At 37.1% G+C, this 22712-nt stretch overlaps 1 protein-coding gene across 2 annotated transcripts in view; it reads left to right on the top strand.

Moving 5' to 3' along the window:
- The window catches only part of TOGARAM1 (TOG array regulator of axonemal microtubules 1), a 108648-nt gene that overhangs the window by 84007 nt on the left and 1929 nt on the right, over positions 1 to 22712 (top strand). For both annotated transcript variants that reach the window (XM_090270105.1, XM_090270106.1), the window contains 2 exons: positions 12137 to 12326; positions 13734 to 13953. In XM_090270105.1, the coding sequence (XP_090126231.1) occupies positions 12137 to 12326; positions 13734 to 13953 (410 nt within the window). The remainder of the gene's footprint in view (positions 1 to 12136; positions 12327 to 13733; positions 13954 to 22712) is intronic.

Here is a 22712-nt window from a genome sequence, read left to right as displayed (position 1 = left end):
GGATGCTAACCAGGATGGAAAAAGACATAGAAATAATAAGAAAGGACCGTCAGAAATAAAGAATGCAATATCTAAGGTAAATAATACACTGGAAGGAATGAATAATCAGTTAGATGAATAAGAGGACAGAATCAGTGTTTTAGAAGACAAGATAGAAAAAAACACGCAGAGCAGCAGAAAGAAAAAAGGAATTTGAACAGAAAAAAAATGAGGAAAGCTAAAGAAACATTTTAGAGAACATGAAATGAAACATCTGCACCATGGAACTAGCAGAAGGTGAAGAGAGTGAGCAAGGGATTAAGAACCCATTTGAAAAAATAATGAGCAAAAACTTCCCTAATCTGGTGAAGGAAAAAATCACCCAAGTCCAGGAAGCTCAGAGAGTCCCAAACAAGTTGGACCCAAAGAGGCCTAAACAAAGATACATCTTAATTAAAAAGACAAGGCTTAAAGACAAAGAGAGAACCCTAAAAGCTACAACATAAAAGCGGGTAATTACCTATAAAGGAGCACCAATTAGACTGGCATTTGATTACTCAGCAGAAACATTTCAGGCCAGAAGAAGTGGTGTGAAATATCCAAGGTGATGAAAAGAAAGGACTTACAACCAAGGCTACTTTACGGAGCAAAGCTATAATTTAAAATTGAAAGAGAAATAAGGAGCTTCCCAAACAAGAAAAAACTAAAGGAGTTTGTTAACACCAAATCAGCACTACAGCAAATATTAAAGGGTTTGCTTTAATAAGATGAAGAAAAAAATTAGAGGAAAACAGTCTTAACAATAAAATGGCACTACATACATATATAATAATAAACACCTTAAATGTAAGTGGCTTAAATGCTCCAACCAAAAGACATAAAGTAGCTGAATGGATAAGAAAACAAGACCCATATATATGCTGCCTGCAAGAGACCCATCTCAGATCAAAAGATACACGCAGACTAAAAGTAAAGGAATGGAAAAGATATTTCATGCAAATGGAAAAGAAAAAAATTCTGGGGTAGCAGTACTTGTATCTGACAAAATAGACTTTAAAACCAAGGCTATAGTAAGAGACAAAGAAGGACACTATATAATGATAAAGGGAACAATCCAGGAAGACGATATAACCATAGTAAACATTTATGTAGCCAACATAGGAGTACCTAAATATATAAAGCAAATCTTGATGGACATAAAAGCAGAGATTGACAGAAATACAGTCATAATTGGGGATTTTAACACCCTGTTGACTTCAATGGACAGATCATCGAGGCAGAAAGTCAACAAGAAGACAGTGGCCCTAAAAGACACACTAGATCAAATGGATTTAATTGATATCTTCAGAGCAAGTCATCCCAAAGCAGTAAAATTTAGATACTTTTCAAGGGCACATGGAACTTGAACAACAAACAAAGCCCCAAGTGAGTAGAAGGAAGGAAATAATAAAGATCAGAGCAGAAAGAAAAGAAATGGAGTCTGAAAAAATGATACAAAAGATCAGTGAATCCAAAAGCTGGTTCTCTGAAAAGATAAACAAGATTGACAAACCTTTAACCAACTCATCAAGAAAAAGAAAGAAAGCACCCAAATAAACAAAATCAGAAATGAAAGAGGAGAAGTAACAACTGATACCAAGAAATACAAAGAATTGTAAGAAAATAATTATGGACAATTATGCCAATAAACAGGACAGCCTGGACAAAATGGATAAATTCCTAGAAATACACAGTCTTTCAAAAAAAAAAAATCAAAAAGTCAAAGAAACTGAATACACAGATTACAACTAATGAAATTGAAATAGTAATTTTAAAAAACTTGCAACAAACAAATGCCCTGGACTATATGGCTTCACAGGTAAATTTTATCAAACATTCCAAGAAGAACTGACAAATCTCCATCTCAAACTATTTCATAAAATTCAAGAGGAGGGAAGGTTCCCAAACTCACTTTACGATACCAGTATTATCCTAATTCACAACCAGATAAAGACACAACAAAGAAAGAAAACTACAGGCCAGTATCGCTGATGAACATAGGTGCTAAAATCCTTAACAAAATATTGACAAACTGGATCCAGCAATACATTAAGAAGTCATAATATAATAAATCATAGTACAACATGTAAACAAAATGAAAGACATAAATGACATGAGCATATCAATTGGAACTGAAAAAGCATTTAATGAAGTACAGTGCCCATTTATGATAAAAACATTCAGCAAAGTGGGAATAGAGGGGCATACTTCAACATAATAAAGGCCATATATGACAAACCTACAGCCAACATCATACTGTGGACAAAAACTAAAAGGTTTCCTTCTAAGATCAGGAACAAGACAAGGGTCTCCGATTTTACCACTTTCATTTAACCATTGGAAGTTCTAGCCACAGCAATCAGACACGAAATAGAAATAAAACATAACCAAACTGGAGGAGGAAGTAAAACTGTCATTATTTGCAGATGACATTAGTGTGCATAGAAAACCCTATGGACTCTACCAAACACTACTCAACCTAATAAGTGAATTTGGCAAAGTAATGTAATACAAAATCAATATTCAGAAATCGAAGGCATTTTTGGACATCAACAATGAAATATCACTAATAGAAGCTAGCGGGGGGAAACCACATTTACTATAGCAACAAGAAAAATAAAGTACTTAGCAATAAATTTAACCAAAACGGTAAAAGACCTGTACTCAGAAAACTACGGGAGGGCTTCCGGCCAAGATGGAGGCCTAGACAGACACGCTGCATCTCCCCCCACAACTAAGAAGGAATACAACTACCTCAAAACTAGAGACAACCAGAAGTTCCAGAAAATTGAGCAGCATGGAAGTCCAACAAACAAAGATATAAAAAAGAAATACTCATCCAGGCAGGTAGGAAGGGTGGAGCCAGGGCAGAGGAGACACAGTGTGGTAATGGCAGCAGTGGTGGCAGTAATGGTGGCAGCAGCAGGCCAGCAGAAGCGCAGTCAAACATTTTAAAAAGTCAGGAGGGGCCCTGGTTGCTATGGCTCAGTGGATTGAGCATCAGCCTGCGAACCAAGTGTCACTGGTTCAATTCCCAGTCAGGGTACATGTGAGTTGCATGCCAGGTCTCCAGTTGGGGGCACATGAGAGGCAACCACACATTGATGTTTCCCCCTCTTTCTCTCTCCCTTTCCCTCGCTCTGAAAATAAATAAATGCAATCTGAAAAATAATAATAATAGTAATAAAAATAGTATTCTTAAAAGAAAAAAAAAGCCTGTGGTACATTTACACAATGGGATACTGCTGGGCCATAAAAAAGAAGGAACTCTTATTTTTAAAAAAAAAAGGGACACATGGGGAGCAATCCCGGCACCAGAACAGACCCCACAGCTCACAGATCCAGGACCAGGGACTTAAATAAAGACTCATTGCTTCTCATTGTGCAAACCAGCGGGGGTTGGTGCAGAGACAGAAACTGCTGCTTTTCAGCAGAGTCCACTTGTTTAAAGGGCACCCACAGCCCTAGTACGTCCTGAACCTATCCCCTCGGGGAACAGCGGAGGCGGCTAGGGCAACAGCTAGAGGGTTTCCAGGCCCATACAAAAGTGGGAGAAGTGCCTGGAAAAGGGGTGAGTACTGAGCAAGCGGCATTATTCCCTCTCAGACCCCTCCCTCACACAGTGCGACGTGGTGAAACAGGTGGCCCTTTACAGATGAATACCTAAGGCTCCCCCCCTTACAATGTAACAGGTGCGACAGCTCAACCTAAGACACAGAGGCAAACAAACACAGGAGCCTGTGAAGATGAGGAGACAGAGAGGTATGGCCCAAAAAAGGGAATGGATCAAGGTTCCAGTGGGAAAACGAAGCGGTGAGGAGACACCCAACCTAACAGATGAAGAGTTCAAAACACTGGTGATAAAGATGCTCACAATTGACAGATATGCTTAAGTATGGCAAATGTATAAGGGAAGAAGTGAAGGCTATACTAAATGAAATGAAGGAAATTCCACACAAATCAATGGTGAAGAGAAGGAAACTGGGGTTCAAATCAATGATTTGGAATATAAGGAAGAAAAAAACAGTCAACCAGTACAAAATGAGAAAACAAGAATTGAAAAAGATGAGGAGAGGCTTAGGAACCTTTGGGACAACTTTAAACATGCCAACATCTGAATCATAGAGGTGCCAGAAGGAGAAGAGGAAGACCAAGAAATCAAAAATTTATGTGAGAAAATAATGAAGGAAAACTCCCCAAATTTGGCAAATGAAATAGACATACAAGGCCAGGAAGCACAGAGAGTCCGAAAGAAGCTAAACACACCAAAACACATCATAATTAAAATGCCAAAGGTTAAAGACAAAAAGAAAATTTTAAAAGCAGCAAGAGAAAAGCAGAGAGTTGCCTACAAAGGGGTGCCTATAAGGCTCTCAGCTGATTTCTCAAAAGAAACTTTAGGAGCAAGAAGGGACTGCCAACAAGTATTCAAAGTAATGAAAATCAAGGACCTACAACCAAGACTACTCTATCCAGCAAAGCTATCATTTAGAATGGAAGGGCAGATAAAGTGTTTCCCAGACAAAGTAAAGCTAAAGTTCATCTTCACCAAGCCATTATTATATGAAATGTTAAAGGGACTTATTTAAGAAAAAGAAGATCAACACTATGAACATTAAAATGACAACAAACTCACAACTATCAACAACTGAATCTAAAAAATAAAAACAAAAACATACTAAGCAAACAACCGGAACAGGAACACAATCATAGGTGTGGGGATCATTTGAAGGGTTATCATCTGCGAACGGTAAGGGGACGAAATGGGAAAATGGTACAGGGACTAAGAAGCGTAATTCATTGGTACAGAATAGACAGAGGGGAGTTGAGAATAATGTAGGAAAAAGTGAAGCCAAAGAACTAATATGCATGACCAATGGACATGAACTAAGGGGGGTAAGATTGTTGGAGGGAAGGCGGGTACTGGGAAGAGAGGAGCAAAGGGAAAAGAAACTAGGACTATTATAACAACATAATTAATAAAATATGCTTTAGAAAAAAAGAAATAATGGGCTGAAAGAAAATGGACCATGAGATTGCACCTTTACTGAGCAAGACCATTTGAGAATATAGGGTGAAGAGAATCAAGTGAAAAGGACCTTCCACTGTAAAGGTGTGTTTTTCCAGAGTTTAGGTGATACAAAAAGTTCAAAACTCCAGGGAGGATCATAAGACTTTGGAAAAGGGAAGTTGATGGGTAGTTTTATATGTCACCTTTGAAAACCACAGTCCTTACTTATTCAGTTAAACACTAACCTAGGTGTTGTGTGAAATCATTTGTACAAATGATTAATGATCATAACCGGTTGACTAAGAGATTATTCTAAATATCCCATTGGATCTGATTCAAGCAGTTGAAAGGCACTAAGAGTAGAACGGGGACTTTCCTGATGTTGATTACATTTTCAGCTGGTGCCCGAGAGTTCCAGACTGCCCTTCCTGATATCCTGCTGTAGAGAGTTTGCATTTATTTGCCCAGCTCCTACAATTTCTTAAGACAATTCCATGTGATAAATCACACACACACACACACTGTGTGATGGATCTCAAACGTCTAGACATTGTTTATATAGCAAGAACGGTTTGCATGACATTGATGTATCCTGGCAACCAAGGAGAGGACTGGAATGTGCATGCGTGAACAATGATGACTTCACTGTACTAGTCAGTGGGGGTGGTAGGCACCATTGAGTGAGCGTGTGTACCATGTGGCCATCACATTCATAAGGACTGAGTAGAATAACAAATCTACATCAAATTTTTCATTAAGTTTGAACATTCCTCTGCGGAAACTATTCGGATTCAGAAGACCACAGCTATGGGCAACAGGTGATTGGCAGTTTCATCATGACAATGTGCCCACACATGCATCACATCTCATGCAGTTTTTTGGTGAAACATCAAATCACCCAAGTGACTCAGCCCCCTACAGTCTAGATTAGGCACCCTGTGCATTGGCATCACATAGGGACTTAATTAGAAATGCAAAATCTTTTACTCCCTACAAGCCTACTAAATCAGAATCTGCTATTTTTCCACGTTGAGATATAATTACATAAGATCCTGGATTAGGTATTTTGGTCAAAAATCTTTTTTCATACCCAAGAAAACATGCTGTTTTTTGTTGTTTTTTTAACACGTATTAAGAGTATACTGTGTTCCAAGCTTTTTCTACACTTCACTAGTCAGTTACTTATTTTGTAGCTGTTTCTCAATTTGGGTTTTATCTAATATTTTCTAACAGTTAGTTGACATGCAGTTTTGACAAGAACACCACAAAAATTATGTTGTGCCCTTAGTGCATCAGTTCATGAGGTGGATGTTATTATTCTGTCTTATTACTGATAATGTTATGGTGGTTTCTTCTGGTATTGAATAATGCTGGAGACTACTTGTATGGTTTATTCTTTAATAGAGGGACTTGTTCTTTAATAGGGGGCTCTTTGGAGGTACATTTAATATCCAAATATTTGGAGATTTTTCAAATACCTTTTTGTTAATGATTTTGAATAGTTGTGTCATTAATTATGCTCCATATGATTTCAGTTCTTTTAAAATTACTGTTTTATGGTCCAACATGAAGTTAGAGAATATTTTTATATCTACTTGAAATAAGTGTATTTATAATCTTGTTGGGTGTACTGTTTTATAAAATGTCAGGTTAAATTGATTGATTGTGTTGGTAAGGTCTTTTATATCCTTACTGATTTTCTGTCTTTTCTTTATTGATTGCTGAGAAAGGAGTACTGATATCTCCAACCATATTTGTGAAATTGTTTACTTGGAACCAAGTGATAAGAGGTTTTCTATGATGACTTCTTGGCATTATGTTTTCAAACTTCATCCAAGTTTGTAGCATGTATCAGTACATCCATTCCTTTTTATAGCCAAATAATGTTTTATCATATGGATATTTGTTTATTCATCAGTTGATGGATCTTTGGGTTTTGTTGTGAACATGTTTCCAATTCTATTGGTTATGCAGGAGTGGAATTAGTGGGTCACATGATTACTCTGTGTTTAATCTTTTGAATAACTGCCAGTATGTTTTCTAAATGGCACCATTTTACAATCCCACCAACAAGAGAGAGAGTTCCATTTTGTCCACATCTGCATCAACACTTGTTATCTAAGTGGGTATAAACTGGTATGTCATTTGACAGACTCTGTCTTTGACCAAATTTGAGATAGGTTTCTCTGAGCCATCTATGCACTGGGCTTCCTCCATGGGTACTATTCTTGGCCTACCTGAGCTAGTCTTAGTGAAGAATCCTGCTAAGTCATTCCCTTCTTGTTATCAGACTAGGTTCTCATCTTCCACCTTTGATGTATAAATACCAGGCCTGCCTTGTTGTTTCCTCTTAGTATCCACTCAGTGACCCCTTCACTATGTATGTTAGCTATAAATCCCCATTTGTCTCTGCTGTGTTCAAAGTTGAACACACTTTTTCTGTCCTGTTGCAATAGTCTTGAATAAAGTTTTCTTTATCATTTTACAAGTGTCAGAATAAGTCTGACCATGCCTTGTGGTTTTACATGTCCTAGTATGTATTTTTAAAGTGGATTTTTTTGTAGATAATATATGATTGTCTTGCTTTTTTGTTTGATTTAACAGTCTCTTTCTTTTAATTAGGGTATTTGACCATTTATATTTTATGTTAATTTTTCGTATAGTTGGGTGAAAGCCTATTATCTTGATACTGTTATTCATTAGTACTATACTTTTTATTTTTTTCTCTTTTCCTGCCTTCTTTTGATTTGATTGATATGTGAATATGTGTTTTTTTTTGTATTCCATTTATCTCTTCATCCTTTTTTTAAATAAAGTCGTTGGTCTAGGCTTTGTAATATACATACTTTATAGTAGGTATCTTTATCTTTGAATAGTGTACTTTCAAATAATATTAGACAAATTTAGGTATAATGTAAGAACTACACAATAGTATATTTTCATGCATCCCTTTCATCTGTTATTCTATTTTGGTCATGTATTTTACTTTATATATATTATACTCCACAATACATTATTGTTACATTTACTTTGAGTAGTCAGTGTATTGTATAAGTGTGCCATGACTATATTCGTTCCTTTTTTTTTTTTCTTTGAGATTTTATTTACTTTTAGAGAGAGGGGAAGGGAGAGAGAAGGAGAAGGAGAGAAACAGCAATGTGTGGTTGCCTCTCGCATGCCCCCAACTGGGGACCTGGCCCGCAACCCAGGCATGTGTCCTGACTGGGAATCAAACTGGCGACCCTTTAGTTCGCAGGCTGGCATTCAGTCCACACCAGCTAGGGACGTTCATTCTTTTCCCCAATTTTAGTGAGCTATAATTGACATATAACATTGTGTTAGTTTAAGGTATACAACATAATGATTTGATATATCTGTATCTTGTGAAATGATTACCACAGTAAATTTAGTTAACATGTATCACCTTACATAATTTTTTGATGATAAGACCTTTTAAGGTTTACACTCTTAGCAACTTTCAAATATACAGCCCTGTTTTGTTAACTGTAGTCACCAGAATTTACTTATAACTGGAAACTAACCCTCACCCATTTTACCCTCACTCTCTACTTCTAGCAACTACCAATCTGTTTCTGTATCAATGAGTTTGGTTTTTTGTTGTTGATTTTTTTTTTTTTAGATTCCACATAGAAATGTGATCATACAATGTTTAGCTCTCTGACTTATTTCACTTAACATAATGCCCTCAAAGTCTAGCCATGTTGTCCCAAATGGCAGGATTTTCTTCCTTTAATGGCTAAATAATATTTTATTGTGTGTATACATACCATTTTCCTTATCCATTCATCCATGAATGAACACTCAGGTTGTTTCTGTGCCTTGACTATTGTTCATAATGCTGCAGTGAACCTGGTGTTACATATATCTTTCAAGACAATGATTTTATTTCCTTTGGATATAAAACCAGAAGTGGAATTGCTGGATCATATGGTAGTGCTATTTTTAACTTTTTAAGGAACCTCCATACTATATCAGATTACAGTCTTACAAAGAGTACAGAAGGGTTCACCACATTCTTGCCAACACTTGTTATTTCTTGTCTTTATTTTATTTTAATTTTTTAAAATATTTTTGTAAATTTATTGATTTTAGACATAGAGAAGAGGGAGAGAGCGAGAGAAGTACTGGTTTGTTATTCCACTCTTTCACTCATTTATGGATTGTTGTATGTGTCCTGCCCAGGGATCAAACCTGCAACCTTGGCATATTGGGATGATGCTCTAACCAATGGAAATACCTCACTAGGACTTCTTATCTCTTTTTTTTTTAAGTACATTTTATTGATTACATTGTTACAAGTCCCAATTTCTTTTCCCTTTGCTCCCCTCTGCCCAGTACCCACCTTCCCTCCAGCAGTCCCACCCCATTTAGGTAATGTCCATGTGTCGTGCATATAAGTTCTTTGGCTTCACCCTGTCCTATATTATTCTTAACTTCCCCCTGTCTATTTTGTATCAACCAGTTATACTTCTTAATCCCTGCACCCTTCCTCCATTTCTCATCCTCCCCCTTCCCAGCTGATAGCCCCCCAAATGATCCCCATACCTGTGATTCTGTTCCTATTCTGGTTTGCTTAGTTGGATTTTGTTTTTACTTTTTAGAGTCAGTTGTTGATAGTTGTAAGTTTGTTGTCATTTTAGTGTTCATAGTTTTTATCTTCTTTTTCTTAAGTAAGTCTCTTTGACATTTCATAGAATAATGGCTTAGTGATCACTAACTCTTTTAGCTTTACCTTGTCTGGAAAGCACTTTATCTGTTCTTCCATTCTAAATGATAGCTTTGCTGGATAGAGTAATCTTGGTTTGTAGGTCCTTGCTTTTCATCCCTTGAATACTTCTTGCCAGTTCCTTTTTGCCTGCAAAGTTTCTTTTGAGAAATCAGCCGGTAGTCTTATAGGCACCCCTTTGTAGGCAACTAACTCTCTGCTTCTCTCTTACTGCTTTTAGGATTCTCTCTTTATCTTTCACCTTTGGCATTTTAATTATGATGTGTGTTGGTGTAGTCTTCTCTGGGCCCAGCTTACCTAGGACCCTGCGTGCTTCCTGGACTTGTTTGTCTATTTCCTTTGCAAAATTTGGGAAGTTCTCCTTCATTATTTTTTCATGTAAGTTTTCAATTTCTTTCTCTTCCTCTTTTCCTGGCATCCCTATGATCCGGATGTTGGCACATTTAAAGTTGTCCCAGAGGTTCCCAAGCCTGTCCTCATTTTTTTCAATTCCTGTTTCCTCATTCTGTACTGGTTGAATGTTTTTCTCTTCCTTATGTTCCAAATCATTGATTTGAATCCCGGTTTTCTTCCCTTCACCATTGGTTTTTTGTGGATTTTCCTTTGATTCATTTAACATAGCCTTCACTTCTTCCCTTATGCATTTGCCATACTTAAGCATATCTGTCAAGCCTGTGAGCATCTTTATCACCAGTGTTTGGAATTCTGTGTCTGTTAGTTTGTCTATCTCCTCATCTGTTAGGTTGGCTATCTCCTCGTTGCTTAGTTCTCCCACTGGAACCTTGATCCATTCTCTCTTTTGAGTCATACTTCTCTGTCTCCTCATCTTAACAGTCTCCTGTGTTTGTTTGCCTCTGTGTCTTAGGTAGAACTGTTGCTCCTGTTATGTTGTAAGGGGCGGAGCCTTAGGTTTCATCAGTACAGGGCAACTTGTTTCACCACGTTGTGGTGCCGTATGTGGGGGAGGAGTCTGAGAGGGAACAATGCCACTTGCCAAGCACTCGCCCCTTTTCCAGGTACTTCTTCCACTTCTATATGGGACTGGTGCCTCTCTTGCTGTTGCCCTGGCCATCATTCCCAGAGTGGATGGGTCTGCGTACGTTCTAGGACCATGGGGTCCCTTAAAACAGTGGACTCTGCTGAGAGACTGGCAGTTTCTGCCTGCACCCCAACCCCCACTGGTTTGCACAGTCAGAAGAATGAGGCTTGATTTTCCCTGGTGCTGGGAATGCTCCCCAGGTGTCCCTCCTGACTTTTTAAAACATGTAACTGTGCTTTCCGCTGGCCTGCCGCTGCTGCCACCACCACCCCACGTCCTCTCCACCCTGGCTCCCCGCCTCCTACCTGTCTGGATGAGTATTTCTTCTTTATATCTTTGTTGGACTTCCATACAGTTTGATTTTCTTGAACTTATGGTTGTTTCTAGTTTTGAGGTAGTTGTATTCCTTCTTAGTTGTGGGGGGAGACGCAGCATGTCTGTCTACACCTCCATCTTGGCCCTCGTGCCATTGTTACCATTTTGTTTAAGACCTACCAATTTGTAGGACTATAGTTTCGAAGGTATTATCACCTGCTACATTGAGTCACCCCTTTATAGCAATGGAAAACATTGTGCAACTAATACTAAGTCATTGAAATAGTAAATCCTACTGGCCTCAAATTTCCCTTGCATGTTCACATGTCTATTTCATAGTAAAAGGTTAACATAGAAGGCCTGAGACTGCATTCCTTAAAAAGGCCTACTTGCAAAGTTAACTTGTGGCTGGCATCTATGAACCAGGATTTCAAGAGAATTTTTACCATTCCCTAACAGATAAGCATAGTATATGGGGCCTAAATTATTTGGGCAATCAAAATGGTTTATACTGAAGTTCGTATTTCCTTTTGGGAGGTTGGAATTTTGGTATGTCCTAGACAGAGGACCAACCATGACCAACTCCCAATGAAACTCAGGACACTAACCATCTAGTAAGCTTCATAGGTAGGTGACATTTCACAATGTGTTGCTAGAGAAATTAAGTCTGTACTGTGTGACTCCACTTGGAAAGGACCCTAGCAAGCTTACATCTGGCTTCCACCATACTGACCCATGTGCCTTCTCCCTTTGCTGATTTTGCTTTGTATCCTTCTACTGTAATAAATCTTAGCTCTGAGTATAACTCCTTGGTGAACCCCATGCCTTCTAGCAAATCACCAAACCCAAGGGAGATCTTGGGGATCCCAACACAGATATAGGACCTATCGGTTAGAATATGTTATGAATTTTAAGAAACTAAATATATAATGAGAGTTATTTATTATGTTTGTATTTCTTATAGGAAATTAATAATGACATTAAGTTTACCTTTCTTTTTCTTTAGAGAGATAACCGAAATTCGTGAAGTCTCCAGAAGATCAATTCCCCACAATTCCTTAGAACGTGCTGAGTATATCAAAGTCATAACAGGTTTATTAAATGCAAAAGACTTTCGTGATCGTATTAATGGGATTAGGCAGCTCTTATCAGATACTGAAAACAATCAAGAGCTTGTTGTTGGAAACATTGTGAAGGTAAGAACACATCAAAATTAATTTTCATTTTCAATCTGTGGCTAAGAAAGATTATTAGTATAAAACGTTGCCCTAGATCTTAGTACTTTATATATTTTTTAAAATGTTAAAATAACCTAGAATAGGTTACTTAGAATAGGTTACTTAGGTTTTGCTGTTTTAAAAGCATTCTAGAACAGGTCAAAGTAACTATAGAGACCAATAAGTAACAAAATAACTGCTTATTTGTGTGAATCTTCCCACTAGATAACTCCTTGAAAGCTCTTGAATCCCTACATTCAGTAAATACATGTTGAGTGAATCAATAACTATTTTAAAAATGAGAGGATTTAAGAGACTTGATACTACTTTAGAATGTATATATCAAAAATTTCATATGAAAGCTAGACATCTAAATATACTAATTTATATACCTACCTGTAGAAAAACAAGAAACAATATAGAGAGATAGTAATAAATGTTAGTGGTATTTAAGCATAAGTTATTTATATTTAATTAGAGTTCAGTTAATTTTACTAGTAATTTATTAGTTAAATTCCATTTTAAGTTTTATTATGTGCATTAAACTTAATAAATATACTATAACTACTCTTTTAATTCCAGTGGTGTTTTCTCATTAATTTTTAGAAGAAAAGTACTACATTACTATTTCTTGGGCACCAGAAAATTACATTTTTGGGTTCTATTGAGTAAAAATAAATCTCTTAGGAAGACTATTCTTAACATGAAAAATTTTACATATTATTAAAAATATAATTTATATATTTATTATATATATCAGGAATTATTAATAGTCTCGGCCTCACAGATGAGCTCTTCACTCACCTGATGTGACTTAAGAATTGCTTAGCATTCACTTTATTATATCTTTATGAAAGTTAAGAATTCTGAAGAACAAGGTATAATTGTTAAAGTAATGAGTTTAAGAGGTAATAATAAAATTTAACTTTGAAATTGCAGCTAAAATTCTCATAGGAAACATAAACTGAAATCTCTACAGTAAAACTTACATGTCTACTCTTGCTATGAATAGATAAAAATAGAAACTTCTCTTAAGCCCTTAGAGTTAGCTAAACTAACCTTCACCTTCCAGAAAACATCATTTCTATCACATCTATAGTAAATGAGTCATCTGCTTACTGAGTCAAATTTCTCAACCTTAATTTATTAGGATGTCTTGGGGTGATTTTTGAGGTTTTCTCTTTTTGCTACAAGAAAATTCAACACTTAGATTTATCGTTCATATTTTTTTTAAGTTTCTATTTTCTAAATTTAAGTTAAATAAGGTATGTGTGTGCATGTGTGTAAACAGTATGCTAAAGGGTAAATACTATGAAATGCCAAAAGAAATTTAAATATAGCTATAAACATTATTTCACTTTAAATAATTTACCACTTTACTTTCAGATTTTTGATGCTTTTAAATCTCGACTTCATGATTCTAATAGCAAAGTGAATTTGGTGGCTCTGGAAACAATGCACAAAATGATTCCTTTGCTTAGAGACAACTTATCTCCTGTAATCAACATGCTAATCCCAGCAATAGTAGATAACAATCTGAATTCTAAAAATCCAGGCATCTATGCTGCTGCCACAAGTGTCGTTCAGGCACTGAGTCAGCATGTAGGTAAGAAATCTTACTTTGGCACTCCAGTTATTTGGACTTTAATTTTGTACTTTCTTATTCTACATATCCTTTATGATGCTGAAATCCTAACCAATTTTTATTATTTAATGTTACTATAAAGTTTTTTCATTTATGTAGTATATTTTAAATTACTTTTAATGATTAAATGTTATTTCATTAAATTGACTTTCTCTTCCCTTACCTTTGACTTCTCAATATTTTTTCCTACTTCAGCCTCATATCTTATACAAAATTAACTCAAAATGGATCATAGATTTAAATTAAACACTTAGCTATAAAACTTTCAGAAGATAATATAGGAGAAAATCCTCAGGACCTTAGGGCTTTGTGAAGAACGGTAGCATGACACTAAAAGCATGATCCATAAAAGTTGATAAATTGGACTTCATGAATATTAAAAACATTTGCTCTGCAAAATACCCTGTTAAGTGAATAAAAACAAACTATAAATTGAGACAAAATACTTGCAAACTACATATATGACAAAGAACTTATATCAAGAATATATGAAGACTTCTCAAAACTCAACATTTAAATAAAAAGCATTCCAATTAGAAAATGGGCAATGGACATGAAAAAACTTTTCTGAAGATAATATGAATGGTAAATAAATACATGAAAAGATGTTCAACATCACTAGTCATTAGGGAAATGCGAATGCAAATTAAGACAATGATCACTATACAAGTGTCCTAGAACTGCTATAACAAACTATTACAGATTCAGTGGCTTCAGAACAACAAACATTTCTTTCTCACAGTTCTGGAGGATGGGAAGTCCAAGATCAAGGTGTTGGCAGATTCTCTGCGTGGTGAGAGCCCACTTTCTGGTTTCATAGATGATCATCCTCTGGCTATGTCGTGGCATGATGGGAGGGGCAAAGCAAAGGGACACTAATCCTGTTTATGGGGGTTCTACTTTCATGACTTCAATCACCTCCCAAAGGCCTATGTTTAAATACCATCCCACTGGGGATTGGATTTCAAAATATGTATTTGGAGTGGTGGAGCACAAACATTTAATCTATAGCAAGTATTAGAATAGCTGAAATAAAAATAGTAGCAACACCAAATGCTTACAAAGTTGCAGGGAAACTGAATGTCTTTTATATTGCTTGTAAGAATGTAAAAATGTTATGGCTACTCTAGAAAATAGTTTTGCTGTTTCTTAAAAAAACTAAACATGCACATATCATATAACCCATCAATTACATTACTAGGCATTTATCTCAGAGAAATGAAAACTTTAGTCCATGCCAAAACCTGTACATGATTGTTCATCGCAGCTTTATCTGTAAGAGCCAACTGAAACAACCTATATGTAATTCATATACAAACTGTGATATATCCATACCATAAAATACTATTTAGTGGTAAAAAGGAATGGACTGTTTAAACACAGCACAGTTTGGATGGATCTCAAAGGCGTTATGCTGAGTGAAAAAATCTAGTCCTAAAGGGCTACATGGTATAGGATTCCATTTGTATAACCTACTAAAAAGAACAAAATGACAAAGATAGAAATGGATTCGAAGTTGTCAGGGTTTAGGGACAGTTAAAGAAGGAGGACTTTCCTGGCTGGTGTGACTCAGTGAATTGAGTGCCAGCCCGCAAACCAAAAGGTCACCTGTTCAGTTCCCAGTAAAGGGCATATTCCTGGGTTGTGGACCAGGTCCCCAGTTGGGGATGTGAGAAAGGCAGCCGACTGATGCATGGCTCTCCCACATCGCTATTTCTCTCCCTCTCTTGCTCCCTTCCTTCTCCTCTCTCTCTTAAAAAAGAAGTCACTAGTGACAATTCTAGATCAATGGAAACTATAGGCATGACAACTGATCCCCACCAGAAAAAAAAAAAGAAGAGGGGCTGAATGGGACTATAAAGAGGTAGCATTAGGGAGATCTTTGTAGTGATCGAATAGTTCTGTATCTTAATTGTAATGATGGTTACCCCAATCTACACATGTGATAAAATGATGTAGAACTATATACACATATTGTATCAATAACTGTCAGAGTCCTTGTTCTGATATTGTGATATACAGGTATCCCCCAATAACCAAAAGTAAATTGTTCCTCTGTAACCTTTCAAAATCCAAAATTGCCTAAATTGAAAAAGCAGTTACCTTAGGAGACATTTTTGTAATGGATTCACAAAATAAGATAAAGCATAGACGCTCACACACTTCGAAGCTATCACAGCTTGATGCTGAGGTGCTGATTGTAGTTTCTGGGGAAGCAGCTTGGTGGTGCCACCCGTGCTGCAAGGGGTGCACATTGCCTCTCTGTTGGCTCACTGCATACAGATGCTGAATTGTATTTTCACTTTTTTCGTAAAAGCAGAAATTACCTTGGAATTTCTTTTGGTTAGCAAAAACAGATGCTAATGTAGGTCTCATAAGAATAAGGTGACATAAAGTAAACTTACAAAAAGTGGGGAACAGGACATCCAAGATAGCAGAAGAAAGTGGAAGCTATGTTAACCTCCTCCTAGGACCAATTGGGAATCAAAACTAAATTGTAAGAAATCATCCTGAGTAACTAACTGAACACAAGCTGGAGAGAAGCCTTATAACCACAGTCAGAATGAAGAAAACACTTCACTGCGATGAGACTGGGAAGGAATGCAGAAAAGGCGCAAGAGGACAGACTGGGCTCCTAGGGGTGACAGCTGAAGTTACGGAGAGATATTTCAGTGGCTGAGGGGTTGTCCCTGAGAAGTGTAGAGTCTAAACCCCAAGCTGGACTCCCCAGCCTATAGTGCCAGAACCAGAAAGGAATCCATATAACATCCAGCTGTGAAAAGCAGCAGGGTTTCTGTGTGCTAAGGAGAGATGGCTGGAGATTCAGGGAGCTTTTTAAAGGGCCAGCACAAAATTTCATTTGCAGACACTTACCCTGGACTCCAGCAGAGGGATGGCAGAGTGGACTAGACAAGCTTGAGGAGAGTCTGGAGTAGGTGTCTCTGGGCAGAGAACTTAAGGAACAACTGCCAGGATCCCTGTGCTGAGACATTCTGCATACTGCAGAAACCATTGTTCTCAGGCAGAGCACTCTGCCCCAACCTGTGGTACTTAGCTGGGCTGCTGATTACAGCTTAAGGCTATAACACTGATTAGTTTAACTACTAAAGCGGAAAATACAAAGAAGCAGCCAGAATGGGAAGAAAAAGAAACAGACCCCAAATGAAAGAACAAGGGAATTCTCCCAAAGAACTAGATGAAAGGGAGGCAAGCAATTTATTAGCTGGAAGGTTTAGAGTAATAATTATAAGGATACTCAACAACATTAAAAAAGACATAAAAACCATAAAAAAGGACGAAATAAAGAAATAAAGCATGCAGTATCTGAAATAGATAATGTACTGGAAAGAATAAATAATAGGTTAGATGAAGCAGCAGTTGATCAGTGATTTGGAAAACAAGGTAGAAAAAAAGCACCCAGGCAGAGCAACGAAAAGAAAAAAGAATTTAAAAAATGAGAGCTTAAGAAACATTTTGAACAACACGAAATATGACAACATCTGCATCATGGGAATACCAGAAGGAGAAGAGAACGAGCAAGGAATCAAGGACGTTTGAAAAAATAATGAGTGAAAACTTCCCTAATCTGGTGAAGGAAAAAGTCACACAACTCCAGGAAGCTCAGAGAGCCCCAAACAAGTTGGACTCAAGACCTACATGAAGGTGCATCGTAATTAAAATGACAAGGCTTAGAGATAAATGAGATTCCCAAAAGACACAAGAGAAAAGCAGGTATTAACCTATAAGGGAGCACCAGTTAGACTGTCATCTAATTTCTTAACAGAAACATTTCAGGCTAGAAGGGAGTGGTGTGAAATGTTCAAGGTGATGGGAAGAAAGGACCTACATCCAAGGCTACTTTACCCACAAGGCTATCCTTTAAAATCAAAGGAGAAATAAGGAGTTTCTCAGACAAGAAAAAGCTAAAGCGGTTTGTTAACACCAAACCATTACTGATACAAGTGTTAAAGGGTATGCTTTAAGAAGTAGAGAGGAGGGGGAGGAAACCAACAAGGAAACAGTGGTCTTAAATGATATGCTAGATCAAATTGATTTAATTGATATCTTCAGAGCATATCACCCAAAAGCAGCAGAATATACATACTTTTCAAGTGCCAATGGAACATTTTCTAGGATACACCACATGTTAGGACACAAAACAAATCACAATATATTTTGAAATCTTATCAGGCATCTTCTCTGACCACAATGCTATGAAACTAGAATAAATCACAAGAAAACTTGAAAAACACACAGAGACATGGAAGGTAAATAATGTTATTAAATAATGAGTGAGTCAACAATGAGATCAAGGAAGAAATCAAAGGACACCTTGAAACAAATGAAAATGAGAACACAACAATCCAAAATATGGGAGACACTGGGAAAGCAATCTCAAGAGGGAAATTCATAGCATTACAGACTTATCTCAAAAAATAAGAAAAAGCTCAAATGAACAGTCTAACTTCACACTGAAAAGAACTTGAAAAAGAACAACAAACAAAGCCCAACAGGAGTAGAAGGAAGGAAATAATAAAGATCAAAGCAGAAACAAAAGAAATGAGTCTAGCCCTGGCAGATGTAGCTCAGTGGATTGAGCACAGCCTGTGGGCAGTAAATTTGCTGGCTCAATTCCCTGTCAGGGCACATGCCTGGGTTGCAGTAGAGGTTCCTGGTAGGGGGCGTGCAAGAGCCAGCCCATTAATCATGTTTCTCTCGTACATCAGTGTTTCTCTCCTCTCTCACTACCCTCTCTCTAAAAATAAATTTAAAAAAGAAAGAGTCAAAAAAAAAGATACAGTCAATGAACCCAAGCGCTGGTTCTTTGAAAAGATAAACAAGATTGACAAATCTTTAACCAGACACATCAAGAAAAAAAAAAACAAGTACCCAAATTAAATCAGAAATGAAAGAGGAGAAATAACAACTGACACCGAAGAAATATAAAGGATTTTAAGAAAATAAGAACAACTATATGCCAACAAACTAGACATCTGGATGAAATGGATAAATTCCCAGAAATATACTGTCTTCCATAACTAAATCAGGAAGAATCAGAAAATCTGAATAGACAAGATTACACCTAATGAAATTGAATCAGTAATCAAAAAACTCCGAACAAACAAAAGCCCTGGACTGGATGGCTTCACAGGTGAATTTTACCAAACATTCCCAGAGTAACTAACACCTCTCTTTCTCAAACTAGTTCATAAAATTCAAGAGAAGGGAAGAAGAAGAAATAAAGGACATCCAAAGGACATGGAAAGGAAGAAGTAAAACTGTCTTTTTTTGCGGGTGACATGCTACTGTCCATAGAGAACCCCAAAGATTCCACCAAGAAACTACTAGAACTGATCAATGAATTCAGCAAAGCAGAGTACAAAATTAATATCCAGGAATCAGTTGCATTTTTATATGCTAATAATGAACAGAAAGGAAAATAAAAGAAAATAATCCCACTCACAATTGCTACAAAAAGAATAAAGGACCTAGGGCTAAACCTAACCAAAAATGTAAAATACCTGTACTCAGAAATTTATAAGACATTAAAGAAAGAAATTGAAGAAGATGTAAATAAGTGGAAGCACATACCGTGTTCATGGATAGGAAGAATTAACATCATTGAAATACTCATACTACCCAAAGCAATCTATAGATTCAGAGTAATTTCTATCAAGATTCCAATGATGTATTTCACAGAACTAAAACAAATATTTCAAAGATTTATATGGAACCACAAAAGGCCCCACATAGCAACAGAGATCCTGAGAAAGAGCAAAGTTGGAGGAATCACACTACCTAATATGGAACTACCATAAGGCCATAGTAATCAAAACAGCCTGGTACTGGCATAAAAACAGACACATCAATCAACAGAACAGAATAAAGAGCCCAGAAATAAACCCATACCTTTATAGTTAATTAATATTAGACAGAAGAAGCAAGCACATACAATGAGCTAAAGATATTTTTTTCAATAAATGGTGTACTGAATATTGGAAAGATATGTGCAGAAAAAATGTAACTAGACCATCTTCTTACACCCAACACAAGAATAAACTCAAAATGAATTAAAGACTTAAATATTAGACCCCAAATCATAAAAATCCTAGTAGGAAGCATAGGCAGCAAAATTTTGGCTATTGCTCATAGCAATATTTTATCATGTATCTGTTCGAGGAAGGGAAACAAAAAATAAACAAATGGGACTACATCAAACTAAAAAGTTTTTGCACAGCAAAGGAAATTATCAACAAAATAAAAAGGCAACCCACAGAATGGGAGAATATATTCGCCAATACATCTGATGAGGGGTTAATACCCAAAATTTATAAAGAATTTATAGAACAACACAAAAAACAAAGAACCCAATTAAAAAATGGGAAAAGGAACTGAATAGACACCTCTCTAATGAGGACATACAGAGAGCCAATAGACATATGAAAAGATGCTCAGTGTTTCTAATCATCACAGAGAAGCAAATTAAAATCACAATGAGATACCATCTCAACATCTGTCTGAATGGCTATTATCAATAAATCAACAAACAAGTGCTGGAGAGGATGTGGAGAAAGGGAACCCTTTTACACTGTTGGAGGGAATGCAGACTTGTGCAGCCACTGTGGAAAGCAGTATCGAGATACTAAAAAAATTCAAAATGGATCTGCCTTTTGACCCAGTGATCCCGCTTCTGAGACTATAGCCAAAGGAACCCAAAATACTAATTCGAAAGAACATAAACATTTATATATTTATTGCAGGTTTATTTAAAATCACCAAGATTTGGAGCCCAAGTGTCCATCAGTAGATGAGTTGGTAAATCAACTATGGGACATTTATACAATGGAATAGTACTCAACTGTAATAAAGAAGAAAATTTTACCCTTTGTGACAGCATGGATGGACCTAGAGAACATTATACTAAATGAAATAAGCCAGTGAGAGAAAGACAAATACCATGTGATTTTACTTATCTTGGAATCTAATGAACAAACTGAACTAACAAGCAAAATAGAAACAGACTTATAGAGAGCCAGATGAGTGCTGTTGGGGGGCGGGGGGAGTGAAGGGGTGGAGGGATTGAGGAAAAAGTAAAAAGGACTCATGGACAAGGACAACATGTCCATGCTGGGGGCAGGGAGTATAAGAGGACTAAATGGTACAATAAAGATTAAATTTTTAAAAAGCAGAGGACTCATGTAATTATGTAAGATATTACCTTTGAGTGAAGAGCATCCAAGACCTCTCTGTACCTTCTTTTCAACTTCCTATGACTCTAATTATTTTGAAATAAAAACTTTGGAAAAATCAGTAAAGATAAAAGCTAACCCCCAATAGCAATCATTTTTGTTTTTTTATAAACCTGTATAGTATCATTTAGAATAAGATGCATAGGAGATAAACAATTCTTTATGTATGAGTTCTGTCCAGAGGTGTCCAGCCATGCAATATGAAAAATAGAGATATTTATTTAAGAAGATACAAGAAAAATTGTATATGGAACAATGGCACTTCAGTCCCCTTCACAGTAGTCACTTTGGTACTTCACATAGCTCTCTCAATTGCCATTAGCTGCCTCGTCATATTTTCCTAAATCTCATCAACCGTCTGAAATCTCTTCCCTTTCAAAGGTGGTTTAATTTTGGGTGAAGCCAGAAGTCGCAGAGTGCCAAATCTGGGCTGTAGAGGGGCTGAGTCACCTGGGTGATTTAATGTTTCACCAAAAAAAATGCATGAGACATGATGCATGAGCAGGCACATTATGGTGATGAAGCTGCCAGTCACCAGTTGCTGATAACTCTTGCCTTCTGAATCATCTGAATAGTTTCCACAGAGGAATATTCAAGTGTAAGGCAAAATTTGATGCATATCTGTTGCTCTATTCACTCAGGGCATATGAGAGAAGGAAAACTCTGACTCCAAAAAACCTCCGCTGCCTTGCGGCATACCTCTTCAGGGGAAAGGCTAAGGGAGTAAACCCTGACAGAAAATCCGGAGCCGGAGTCCCTAAGGCGGTTTGATGTTGTAGTCAACACCGGCAACTCCTGCGGCGCACCTGAAGCCAAGCTGTATTGACTCCGTCTTTCCCTTGGACCCTTCAGCTGCGAAGAGAGGGGGGGTCTGCTGCATGGGCAACAGCAGACCCTCCATATCACCCTGCCCAGGCTCTGTAGCTTCAGCGTCATCGCAAGATGTCGATTCAACACGGGAGGAGACAGATACGATGTCACTCCCGAGTCGGACTGCACAGCCATTCTCGGCGGTGCAGATAGACTCTTGAGAAGCTACACCATCGTCTCTCGAGACGGACGGCTGCCGACGATTCACTCATTTTGAATGCGAGGCCACGCAGTGCACATGCTCACTCAGTGGCATCTACTGCCTCCACTGACTAGTACAGTGAAGTCATCATTGTTCACACATGCACATTCCAGTCCACTCCTTGGCTACCAAGTTACATCATTGTCACACAAACCATTCTCATTATATTAACAATGGCTGAACTTTTTCCTGACAGACTGTGTGTGTGTGTATCCCATATGATAGCTCCTTTAATATTTTGTGATGTATTTTTTATGTCTCATTTGCTCTAAGAATATTACTCTGTTAAGGTTTTATAGAGAATTTTAAATAGTGATTAACAGAGTTTTAAATCTTTTTAACACATTGGTAATTGTATATATTCTTTTGCTTTCAATGCTGTGTAATTGAAAATGACT

This window comes from Furipterus horrens, unplaced genomic scaffold, assembly GCF_987537825.1.
Source record: "Furipterus horrens unplaced genomic scaffold, mFurHor1.1.pri manual_scaffold_3, whole genome shotgun sequence".
Lineage (NCBI taxonomy): Eukaryota > Metazoa > Chordata > Mammalia > Chiroptera > Furipteridae > Furipterus > Furipterus horrens.
The sequence above is the reverse complement of the archived record's forward strand: the minus strand, read 5'-3'. Positions and strand labels throughout refer to the sequence as shown.